General features: G+C 49.6%; 1 protein-coding gene across 1 annotated transcript in view; it reads right to left on the bottom strand.

The window, feature by feature from the left end:
• Positions 1-1,117, bottom strand: part of SOHLH1 (spermatogenesis and oogenesis specific basic helix-loop-helix 1) — a 4,801-nt gene extending 3,684 nt beyond the window's left edge. The window contains exons 1-2 of the mRNA XM_046643419.1: positions 1,045-1,117; positions 41-188 (exon numbers count right to left, since the gene is read on the bottom strand). Of these exons, the coding sequence (XP_046499375.1) occupies positions 41-188; positions 1,045-1,109 (213 nt within the window). The 5' untranslated portion in view covers positions 1,110-1,117. The remainder of the gene's footprint in view (positions 1-40; positions 189-1,044) is intronic.
• Positions 1,118-12,197: the final 11,080 nt, after the last annotated feature.

Here is a 12,197-nt window from a genome sequence, read left to right as displayed (position 1 = left end):
CTCCGCCTCAGGGCTGACCAGGCGGCCTCGTACAACTCACAGCATGCTGCTCTCGGCTGGGCACCAGGGTGCTGGCCAGCCGGAGAAACTGCACTGACATCTCCAGGACCGAGGCCATGTCCTCCCGCCGGCCATCAAAACGGGGCAGCAGGGCGCGCAGGTGTTCACAGCTCGCAGAGATCCGCTTCCTGCTTCCGGATGAGCAACAGAGGCCATGAGACAGTCCGGCCAGGAGAAAGGACTGCAGCCACCAGCACCTCCTCAGAGCAGGCCCAGGGCTCCTCAGGTACAAGCACCACAAGGCCAAGGCCACTTGTTAGTTCTCCAAGTGGTCTGAGCCCTTCAGGGATCCATGTCAGGGCAAAGACTGGCCCTGACCCCTGGCCACAGGCCATCCAGATGTTTGCCCCTGGCCACCGCCAGCCCAAGCCTGCTCCGGGCTGTGGGAAGGGGGCCCCCTTATTGGACAAACTCACAAGCCTGTCCCAGCTGCCTGAAAACCCAGTCGCAGCCACAAATCTGATCTTCTCTGGTGCCCCCCACTCCTCTCCAAGCCTCCTGTCCCCCGACCGACAGGCGCCCACCTGCGCTCCCTCTCGCTGAGCACGTTCCGCGGGAGGCAGGGGCCGGGACCCTCGGCACCTGCAGGGGCGGTGACCAGGCCCGAGCCCTGGCCAGGGTCCTCAGAGCACTGGGCGCTGGACGGGGAAGATTTGCTGCTGAGAACAGAATCAAGAGCCGGGGCTCCGTGAACCCCAGAAACGCCACCAGAGCCCAGATGCAGCAACGGACGTCCTTGGGGAGCCGGTGCAGGACAGGGCCTGGGTCGCCCAGGAACACGGCCCGGGCCCTCCCTCCTGGCACCGGACCCTCCTCCCCTCGAGGGCGGGGGTCGAGGGCTCTGCCCCAGGTGGGCCAGGCAAGAGTGGAGACAGGCGCCTCGGTCCATTAGAACTGGGCGTAACCGCAGGGCCCTGGACACCTCATGCGCCCCTGGGCAGAGGCCTTCCTCCTGACCGCCTCCGGCACCCCACAACTGCTCACCTGCCTTCGCGGGGGGCGGGGACTCGGGGAACCCCAACACTGGGCTCCGGCCCGGGGGACGCCATCAGTGCGCAGCGTCAAGAGGCGGCAACAAGGCCTGGGACGCCTCACGCGTGCGCGTCCTGCCAGCCCCGCCCACTGACGTGCTTCCCACCCAGGCAGCACCTGGCCCACCTCCCAGGCGCGCCCGCCCCCATGCATGTGCTTTGCGTCACCCCCATGCCACCCCGCCCTGCCCTTGGCCCTTGTCGTATTAGTGCTGTTTTTCCCATGGAGAAGTTGCCAGAAGGTGGGGGTCTGAACAAGTTGCCAGGACTCCAAGCTCCCAGCCGGGTAGCTGGGTCGGGGCCCAGCCGAAGTGGTCCTCCTCCCACTTCCCGGGGCTCAGCCCAGCTCCCACTCAATGTGTTCTCCACTCACCTGTCCACCCGTGAGTGCCGACCTGGGCGCTGGCAATTTGGAGGCGCCGGCCCAGCCCTCCAGGAGCTCACGACTGGGGCCAGGGGGAGGGGGAACAAGTAAATTACTGGCCTGTAGAAGGAGGGGGGCGTTCTCAGGGTGAGTAGTGATTTCCACAAGGATAGAGCTGGGCAGCGACCTAAGCAGAAAACACATCGGGGGCCCAGGCCGTTCCCTGGGCTGGCACGTGGGCAGGTGGGATGCCCCACGGCCCCCGTGGCAGGAGGAACTGACCTCACCTGAGAGCAGAGAGGCAAGGGAACTACAGGGGTGGGAGGAGGAGATGAAGGTTTCTGGAACGTTGTAGGGCAGGCACGGGTGGGAGGGGAGTGGGGAGGCTGGTCTGAGAACTGTTTAGCCAGCATCTATGGGCTCAGGGGCCAGTTAGGGACAGCGGGGAGAGTACCCACCTGTCCCCCCGTTGCCAGCAGGTGCAAGGTCCGCATGTGTCCATCCTCTTCCAGGGCGCTCTGCCTGCCGTCAGGCGCCGTCATCCACCCGGGAGCCAGGAGGCATCCTGACACCTCTTAGCCCCACCCTTGATCCCACCCACCCTCTCTGTGCCTTCCCTGCATCCTAGCTTGCCTGAAGGCTGGCTGGCCTTCCTGCCTCCTCCATCCGTGTTCCTGGCCTGGCCCCTCACTCCCTGGGCTCAGCCCCAGGTCGGCCCTGACACAGGCCTCGGCCCAGCTCCCACTATTCCTCTGCTGCCTCCGTGCCCCACCCCCTCAGCTAGAGCCTCCCTCCCCAGCGGGGAGCTCCTCACAGCCCCAGTGTCCGCAGTTTCCTGGGGGCTCCGGAAGAACACCCTCTCCCTCTTCTGAGGCTCAGCACACGTGGTCTCAGGTCTGTCTGCTCCTCTTCCTCCATCTCCAGGGGCCGGCCCAGTGCTGGGCGTGCGGGAGTCGCTCAGTCAACATTTGGAGGAATCATGGATGGAAGATCAGGCAGAGTGGATACCCCTCTTGGGCCCCTGGGGCAGGAGAGGGCCACGGGTGAAGGTCAAGCTGCTCAGATTTCAGTTGAGAGGCCTTCAGGGGGAGGCCTTCAGGGGGCCGCTGGGTGTGTCGGGGGCTATTTGTTGGGGGAGTTCACCGGGGAGAGGGGCTCCTATCCCAGGAGGGAGACAGGAGGGAGCTGAGGCAGGTACAGCCGCAGCCATGGGGGTCTGGGGGCAGTCTGCCAGGAGCGGGGCCTGGGCGGGAAAAGGGGACAGAGCGTAGCCCCAGCAGGGGCTCTGGGCTGCAGGCAGATTCCTGGGGTGGGGTTCTGGGCAGTGGGATTTGGGCCGCCCAAGATAAGTGAAAAGTCAGGGGCAGTACCACGAGCCCTGTGAGTGGGGTGCTGGGGTTTGAGGGTGCCGCCCATCGGCTTGGGCCCGTGTCCCCATCACTGCTGGGCTCGGCAGCCTGAAGGCAGCACAGAGGAGGAGGACCCAGCGGCCCAGGCCAGGGCTGCTGGTCAGATAGGAGAACTGGCGGGGGGTGGTGACCAGGGGCACAAGGCTTCAGGCCACATCGGGGAGTAGGGAGAAGGGGGCCGTGGCCTGTGATTAAGGGGGGGAGGCAGGGGACAGAAGTCACATTGAGGTCAAGGGTGGGGCTGTGACGATGGCAGGGGCCTGAGGCTGGATCAGGGCTTGAGGAGACCAGTTTGTCAGCCTGTACAGGCCCTCGCGTTTGTGGGGATGTGAAGAGAGGCCAGGCTTCCTGCCCTCAGAGGGCCGACAGTGCCCAAGAGAAGGCAGTGCCAGAGCCAATTGGCCAGGGTGCCCAGGGGCACAGCAGAAGGGGCTGAGCAGCGAACCTGGCAGCCTGGCTGCCTTGCTAGAGCACGTGGCTGGAAGTCAGGGCCTGGGGCCTTTTGCCCTCCTTGCTCCTGGCTGGGGAGGGATGGGCAGGCCAGCCTTCTAGGGCTTGGCTCCTCCATGGCAGAGCAGGGCCAGGTTTTGGTTTCCCTGAAGCCCTCAGGGATGCCATGGGGTTTGTTAGTCTCCCATCACTGACAACACGATAATCTTCTTTCACTGACCAGCCAGCAGAGCACCTCCAAGGGGCCTGCAAGATGGACGTGCAGTGACAGGAGTCCCAGGGGGAAGCCAGAGTCCTGCTGGGGGCTGTGCCTGGTCAGGGGTAGGTGGGACCCCAGCAGCAGCAGCATCTGCCTCTCTGGAAGGAGGGGGAAAAGCCTCCAAGATGTACGACTGCCAGTGAGCCAGGTAGGGGCACAAGATGCACCACTTCTGGGGACTTTGGAACATGCCCCCCTTCTGCCCAGTGGCACACCTCCCCCCAAAGCATCTGTGTTCAGTCTGCTGTCTTGTGGAAGCAAACAGGGACAGGACCTCAGGAGAGATGCTGCAGGTATCAGGACCACGAAGTACATGCCATGCACCCTCAAATCACCGGGCCCAGCTCTGCTCTAGGGACCCCCTGCACTCACCACCCCACGGGAGGCTGAGTTGGTGCCTCGGGCCTTGAGAAAAGCTGCATGGGTGGTGCTGGCTGAGGTCCTCCCACCCCATCTGACTCCCTTTCCTTCTCTGGTCTGCCTCAATCTCTCTCTCTGTCTCTGTGTCTCTGTGTCTCTGTCTCTGTCTCTGTCTCTGTCTCTCTCTCTCTCTGCTGCACTCCTAGTTCAGTGAGGGTTTGGACAGCACTGCAGACCAGCAAAGGCTCTTGAGCACCAGGAACAGAATGCAGGGCTCTACCTGCCTGGGGCTCCATGTGAGGTCACCTGAGTGGGGTGGAAACAGAGCATGTGGCTGGGTGTGGTGGTGCCCAGGGTCCCACAGTGTCAACACACCTGAAGTAGGTTTGCTCATCCATCATGCAGCAAGCCAATCTCTGATGCCAGGTGCAGTGGAAGAAAGTAGAAATTTTATTGCAAAGCACTGAGCAAGGAGAAGGGGCAGCTAACACTGTAACCCTGAACTCCCTGAAAAGCTATAACCTAGGGTTTGATTTTTTCATTCTTCTCCTTGAAGCACCAGTGCATGGTTGTATATCGTAGTTGTAAGTCCTTCTAGTTCTGTGAGCCACTGCCACAGTCTGGCAACTGACAGATGGTGTGGTTCCACAACTGGGAAACAAACCTGGGCCACCGAAGCGGAGCATGCTGAACTTTAACCACTAGATTATCAGGGCTGGCTCTGCAACCTAGGGTTTTTATCTGGAGTTTTAGGTAGGGGATGGGGAGCATGTGGCCTTGGGGGCTGAAGTTCTAAGAGTGCGAATTAAATGTGCAAATTCAGGGGGGCGGGGTTCTATGTGCTGCATGTGGTGGATTTTTAGTCTGTGCCATGTAAAGCTTACAGTTGGTCATTGTAGCTTCTCAGTGCTCCTGCACAATGCTTAGTCAGGCTGAGGGCTGTCAGCAAGTTGCTCTCTTATCACCCATCCTCCTGCTGTTCTGCAAGGCAAGCTCAGAAACATTGGTTACTTTGTTTCTCTCCTTAACCTTGTGGGTACAGGCACAGTTTCACCCTAATCCAGGGAAATTTTAACTTTCTCATCCTCAGTTTCAATCCCCACTGTCTTATGATCATTCCTCAATCTTGGGAATGGGAGCAAAGACCACTCTAGCTACTTCCTGCTGTGCAAGGGCTAAGATCAGGGTCAGAGGAATGAAATTGCTCTGCCTTTATTTTAAAATATTTTTGGAACCAAGTGGGGAGAGTGAGATATGCTTAGCATGATTAATACTTTAGTACTCTGATCAATGGCTTTGGAATAACACTTAAATCCACATTTTGTAATTACATAGATGACCACATATATTAGCAAAATAGACAGCCAAAATTTTAGGATCCCCTCCATAAAGGGCCTCAGTCCTTGGGGAACTCAGGAGAAGAGGCCTGTAAACCAATCAAGGTTAGGGCCTGGAACCCAAGTGAAATGTAATGTAGACAAATAGCCTGCTCTCTAATACTCCAATAAGGAAGGTAAGAACCTGGGAGTCATCTGTTACTTATCTTTAGGAGACTTCTGAACAGCAACTTGAGGTCTATCAGAAGTTCACTTGTCCATTCGGAGAAGTCAATGTCTAGAGTATGGAGCCAGCCAAGGTTTGGGTGACCGTGGTTGTGATGTTCTTCTGCGGCCTTGTTCCCATTCCCTGTGGCATTTCTTGTATGGTCCCATCCAGCGGGGATGAAGTTGACCTTCTGGGTGCTTGTGTTTCCAGGATTTTAATAAGACCCAGTCTGCATGACAAAGATGGTGCAGAGGAACTTCTGACAGTGTCTAGTTCCTTAATCCAAGTTCTCTCTGGGTCTTCTGGATCATCTCTAGAACATAGGAAGGGTCTCCCAAAGTTAGGCCTATATTGTGTAAGCAAGTAACCAGGTATTTAATAGAAAGCATTTCTAGAGAAACAAAAAGAAAACAAGGTTAATTGTTGGAGCAAATTGTAAAACAATTCTTGAGCCCAAAGGATGACCGTCAAGAAAATTCCTAGATGTCAGGGTGAAAGCATCTTTTGGAGTTTGAAATGTCTCTGATGATGTCATCGGGTATTCAGGTAAATCTTTTGAGTGGCTTACACAGCCACAGGCATGAAGGTTGTCTGAACACGGGCTATCATAGTGATCTGTCTTAAGATGATACCAAGTTGTCTAGCTTCAGTTGGCAGGGCTTCAGGAAAAAGTGTGGTTTTAGTTCTCAGTGATTCCAAATGAAAAGAATGGAAAAAACTGAAAACATTAATTTGGAGATCTATACCAGATATTTGAGGAAACTAGAAGAATTCAGGATCCAGTCCACTTTACAGGTAAAGAACAAAAACCTCAAAGACGATTAATAGAATTAGAATCTTATATCCACAAATGTGTATTACAGTTTCTGTTGAAACATAATTTTTCTCCCTTAAAATCACCCTCATTTTTATCAAAGATAGCCAAATTAAGACTCATTGGTTTGCAAAATAAGTGTAGTTTCCATAAGCTTGGCCCAGTCCTTTACACAAGTACAGCAAGAGCAGCAACGGATCGTATGAGCTCTTTTAAATCTGCTTTGCTGGAACTTTTTATGAGGAATCTCAGGTTGAACCTTAAAGGCCTTTCAGGGACAGAAAAGCCAAGCCAAGGACTTGTCATCAGATTTTGCCTACAACACCTACAGATGGGTGAATTCCTCTCTTTTTGAGGTCCCCAAAATATCCTGAGGTTCTTGCACCTGCCAGGGAGTGACCTTCATTATTCACCTGGTAAGGGTGCTGGGAACCCTGTAAGCAAGGTACCAGGCCAGTATTTCCAAGCGGCTGTATTTGTTCCATAAAGTCAATCTTTGTTCCTCAAAGCTATTTGGTCACATCTGCGTCTATGCATGTTTCTCTCAAATAGGACATTCCAGTCAAAGCTTTGGTAATACAACCAGTGTTTCCAATTGTGTCTTGCTATAAGGAAAATGATTCTTATTGAACTTATGTATACAACTATATTGCCATGAAAATTAGAATATTCACTCATTAAGAGTTTCCATCAGGTAGGGAGAAAAAAATGCTTCAATTATGCTTACAAATTGCTGTAAGTCATAGTTAAGAGAAAAAGGTTTCATTAAATCTGGAAAAACGAAACACTAAAAACAGCAATGTTTCAAATGGAAAGTCATAAAAGTTATAATCATCCTCATCAGTTCATTTAGTCCCATGTAATCAATTCTTGATCTTGATCTTCTGTTAGCAGATCTATGAGGTGATCAATTTCTCTGTTAGAGTTCTGCAATTTCCTACCCAGCTCAGTTTCATGATATGAAAGTTTATCAGAAACCTGAATTCTAGAGCAAGTGTCATGGTCTTTTCCATGAATCTCTCTGAAGATGAAATAAATTTGCAAAAAACAAAATCACAGTAAAACAACTGTCCACAAAAAACACTCAAAAATGGCAAGTGATAAAGATAATTGGCTATTTCTGTGACATATAGCATTTTAAGATAATAACCAGAATTATAATTGATAACCAGGACAGATCTGAATTTTAGGAATGGTATATAATTTTTTAAAAACATTTATATTAATAATATTTATCCACACAATGTAACCTAAGAAGGTTTATCATCACTTATTTGACAATGCTTCCCATGTAATTTAACACCAAATAAGTCTAATTAGTTTAATGTCTCTCTCTTTATAGAAAGAGAGAAGAAATTCTTTGAGAAGTCCCAGGGCTCATTGGAAATTCTCAAAGTTTCTTTTTAAGTCAAAAAGAAAGGCTTTACCCAGGATTTGAACCCTGGGGGTTTGTCAAAAATATCAAAAGGTTTTAAAACATTTGGTCAAACAGGAAACAAAGCGTAGTTCTCCATTCAATTACAGTGACCACAGAAGATATCAAAGGCAAACAGAGTTAAACAGTTAAAACAAAGTTAAAAAAAAAAAAAGAGAGAGAGAGACCTCACCCTCTTAGGACATAGGAAATTACTTTAACCAAGCATAGACTTTTTGTCCCTTAGGTAGACACACTCAAAAGAAAAGAAAAAACCCTCTATAATCTCCTTATCAAGAGCAGACTGAAAGTTCAAGATCATCCTTTGAAGAGAAAGCCAAATTCTAACTTTCACCAGCTTACCCTTGATATTGAAACTCATTTATTTAATTGAATTCATTTTAATCTTAGCCGACTTGACCATGCACAAAACTCTTTCCTCAGGGTTTTACTTTCACAAACCTTCTGTCACTTGCTTTTTACATTCAGAATTTGTCCCATGCCTCTTTCCTTTTTTCTTTCCTAGTACTTTAGGACAAATGTATCTTTCTTAACAAAACAAACAAAAATATTTCCATTCTTTATGCTTTCTTTACTGAAAACATACATCTTACCCTTTTTTATATATGCACCGTATAGAAACATGTACTTTCTCAGAGAAAATTCCCCAGAATAGCACAGTAGCACAGAACGTGGTCATCAATAAACTCAGGCATCTTCCAGTGTCTCTGAAATAAGAAGCCAAAGACAGACAAATCTATGCTTAGTAATTAATTTAACATTTTATCTCATGTGGAAATGACCCAGATATTCAATACATTTTTATCATTTAACTTAATTTAGCAAAACTCTAAAGTTTCAAGTTACCAAAGAGTTTTGAAAGTATTTTAAGTGCACACAGCATAACACGTAATTATTGTTAAAAGTTCCCCAAAACTTTTATCCTTTTCACATCTACTTAGGTTGCTTGTTTCCAATAATTATGTTTAGACTGCCTATGAAAACTTGATGTGACATCAGACAAAATCAGCTATTATTCTACGTTATTACTTTTTACTGACAAATTCTTTGACAGAGATAACATGTTTGTATCATATCCAATGCTGATAACTCTGAAAACATGTTTATTTTAATCAAACCAACAAACTCAAACAAGGTTTTATTTACCAAAGATCATTTTATATCATGATAGCTTGAAAGACATCTGGCCTAGTTTCTATTACATTTAGAAATAATTTATATAAATACTTACTTTAAGCGAATTAAATAGAGCTCCTTTAGGAGTTATACCATTTGGAAGCAAACAAATATATAGAGAAACTCACATACAGATAGACGCAAACAGAGATCCTTAAAAGTTTTAGCCATGTCCCAGGTACAAAACTCAAAAGGACAGTTTGAATCCAAACTGTTCTGGCAGATGAATCTGTTCAGATTCTAAAGATTCTTTCCTTTTTGTTTTAGAGCTGTTTTTGAAGTCATGTTGTCTTTTAGAAGCTTCTGTATGTTAATCAAAGGATGCATTCCGTTGTGAGAGGTTTTGAATCTTCACTTTTAAGGGTGATCCTTAAGATGGACTTTCCTGAAACAGGTTCCCCAGAATGGCCATTTTAAAGTGAGATCTCCTTGAGCATGTTTAATTAACACAGCCTGAAGGGGGGGTTTATGTGCTCTTACAATATCAGGCAGGGGAAACGTTCCCCAGTGAGACACAGTGTTTATCCCCACAACATAATTTATAATATGGTCAGGCAAAAGAGATGCAATCATTTCACATAAAGCCCATTCAAATGTACCAATTTTGGGGGCCGGCCCAGTGGCGCAGCAGTTAAGTTGGCACGTTCCGCTTTGGCAGCCCGGGATTTGCTGGTTCTGATCCCGGGTGCAGACCTACACACCACTTGTCAAGCCATGCTGTGGCCGGCGTCCCACATATAACGTAGAGAAAGATGGGCACGGATGTTAGCACAAGGCCAGTCTTCCTCAGCAAAAAGAGGAGGATTGGCAGCAGATGTTAGCTCAGGGCTCATCTTCCTCAAAAAAACAACAACATATATATATATATATACACCAATTTTCTTAAAAAATTTTATCTTAATTTTATCAACTCTTATGCCTCTAATCATTAGGATTTCATTAACAAGTCTCAATTCTATAATACTGTGTGGGGGAAGCATTCCCAGCTAGACAAAACATCCATTCCCCAAAAAAACACTCAGGCAAAGTTGACATGACCTCTTCATATAATACTAACTCAAACATTCTAATCTTTATAATTTTATCAACCCCAGGGGCCCAATTGTTGCCCCAAGCAATTGTTGGTCAGGTTTCTCATTGTGATTTTTGTCTCCTGGCTTTAAAAGTTTTTCCAAATTGGAGTAAATAGAACAGATTTGTTTGAAGTTCTTCAATGTTGGTGGGGGCTCAGTATGGGGTCCCTTTGGCCCACTCACCCTTAGGCAGTGTTTCAGTAAAACCTTTGTTTTAACCCCACTAATGTCCATTTTATTCATCCCTTTTTTTAAAAAAAATAACCAACTAAAGATTTCCATCCTGCTGGAATTAGTCCTGTGACTCTTCCCTTTCTGATTCCTCTTTTTTCCCCCTTCGTATATTTATCTTATTTACCCCACTGTCTTATTTACCTTAAAACTCCTTTAAAATGTCCACCTTATTGAGAAGAAGTCCCTTGACGGGTATGAGAGGGAGAACCCATCCTAGCTCCGTCCACCCCGCCCCGAAGCTGAGGCCGTCCCAGGCCAGGGGTGGGAGGCCCCACTGGGTCAACAGCGCCGTCCCACCCTCACGGGGTGGGGGAGCAGTAGGAGAATGGGATCAAGCAATCCAGTCATCCTGAGCAGGGTCATTTGTTCCTTGCAACACAGGTTTTGGGTCCCTTCCTCAGTCCTGCTGGACCCAGGACGCTGGATCATGACTTGCCTGTTTCGGAATAGGCTCATTCTGGTACGGCAACATAAAAGCCTGCACCTAAGGAATTTCATTCCATTTGTTTCTTTTTCGCAAAATGATTCTAATTGCAAAACAGTATTACAATCAACAGACCCATTTAGGAGCCACTGTTCCCCTGAGCACCAGGAGCACTGCGGCCCAGCTGTATTACAGTAGAAGATCATCTTTTTCATAGGTTCGGAACTGAAAACACTCCAATTTTGCAATATGCAACCTAGAGGGTTGCCACTGGGAACCGAATCCAAGTTTCTCATTCTGCACCACCCGCCCCCAGTCAAAACAAATGAGGCCGGAGAGCTCCTCTGTGAGTGAAAAATCTCTAGTCTTGTCAACAAAATTCCTCCCCCCTCAACACACTCCAGTAACCTGGAACAAAACCCCTGAAACAGAGGAAAAGCAACGAAAGGAAAGATAAGCCTTCTGTCAGTTATAATGAGGAAACCCAACAAAAGGATGTGCATTGCAAACCGAACCAAATGGCGCCCAGAGGGCTGCCAGGTGTGATGGAGCTCTGATTACCCATTGTTTCCAGCAGGTCCTGTTGGAAAAGGTTAGCGCAAGGACAAAAACAGAAACTGTCGCTACTTACAAGAGACGGCTTCCCGAGCTTCTTCCACTGTCAAAGGAAAAGCACCGTGGGCCAACAACGTCTGGTCAGCAGCCAGTCGCTCAGGGCTGTCCCTGACACAAGGGGGTCGGGCAGCTGCAGGACAGCTTCCAAGAGAGGCTCTCAGCCAGAGGCCGGTGTGCCACCAGCAAGACGTCCACCTGGGACTAGGTCCCACCTGGGGTGCCAAAATTTGTCACCAAACCTCGAGGGAGTTCGCTCTCGAGTCCTGCAGCAAGCCAATCTCTGACACCAGGTATAGTGGAAGAAAGGACTTTATTGCAAAGTGCTGAGCAAAGAGAATGAGGGGCTGGGGGGTGGCTAGAGCTGTCATCCCAAACTCCTCAGAAAGCTAGAAGCAAGGGTTTTTATTTGGGGTTTTATGTAGGCAAGGGGAAGCATGCGGCCTTAGGAGCTGAAGTTGAGTCCTCCACGCAGGCGCGACTGTCTTTCATATTTCTTCATGGGTTGTATGTGCAAATTTGGGGGGTTCTGTGTATTGCTGTGTGCAGCTTATCATCCATCATTTTAGCTTCTCCATGGTCCTGCGCGATGCTCGGTCAGGCGGGGGCTGTCAGCAAGCAAGCTCCTCTCTTACCTGGGTCCCACTGCTGTTCTGCAAGGCGAGCTCAGAAACTTTGCTTACCGTGTCTCCCACCTTAACCTTGTGGGTACAGGCGTGGTTTCACCCGAATCTAGGGAAATTTCAACTCCTGTGTCCTCAGCAGCTTCCTGGGCCGCCTTCCCTGGGGTCTTTGGGCTACAACAGGATGGGGGCTCCTCTCACTGCCTGTTGAAAAGGCGCTCTCTGTGGGGTGAGAGCAGAGCCGGGCGGCCGGCAGCTGCAGTCACTCCCGCCTGGGGGTGGGGCCAGCGGCGCCTCCACGCGGGAGGCGCACGGTCAGACGGGGTCT

This window comes from Equus quagga, chromosome 1 (assembly GCF_021613505.1).
Source record: "Equus quagga isolate Etosha38 chromosome 1, UCLA_HA_Equagga_1.0, whole genome shotgun sequence".
NCBI classification, from domain to species: Eukaryota; Metazoa; Chordata; class Mammalia; order Perissodactyla; family Equidae; genus Equus; species Equus quagga.
Note: the sequence above shows the minus strand (reverse complement) of the source record. Positions and strands in the feature narration are given on the sequence as shown.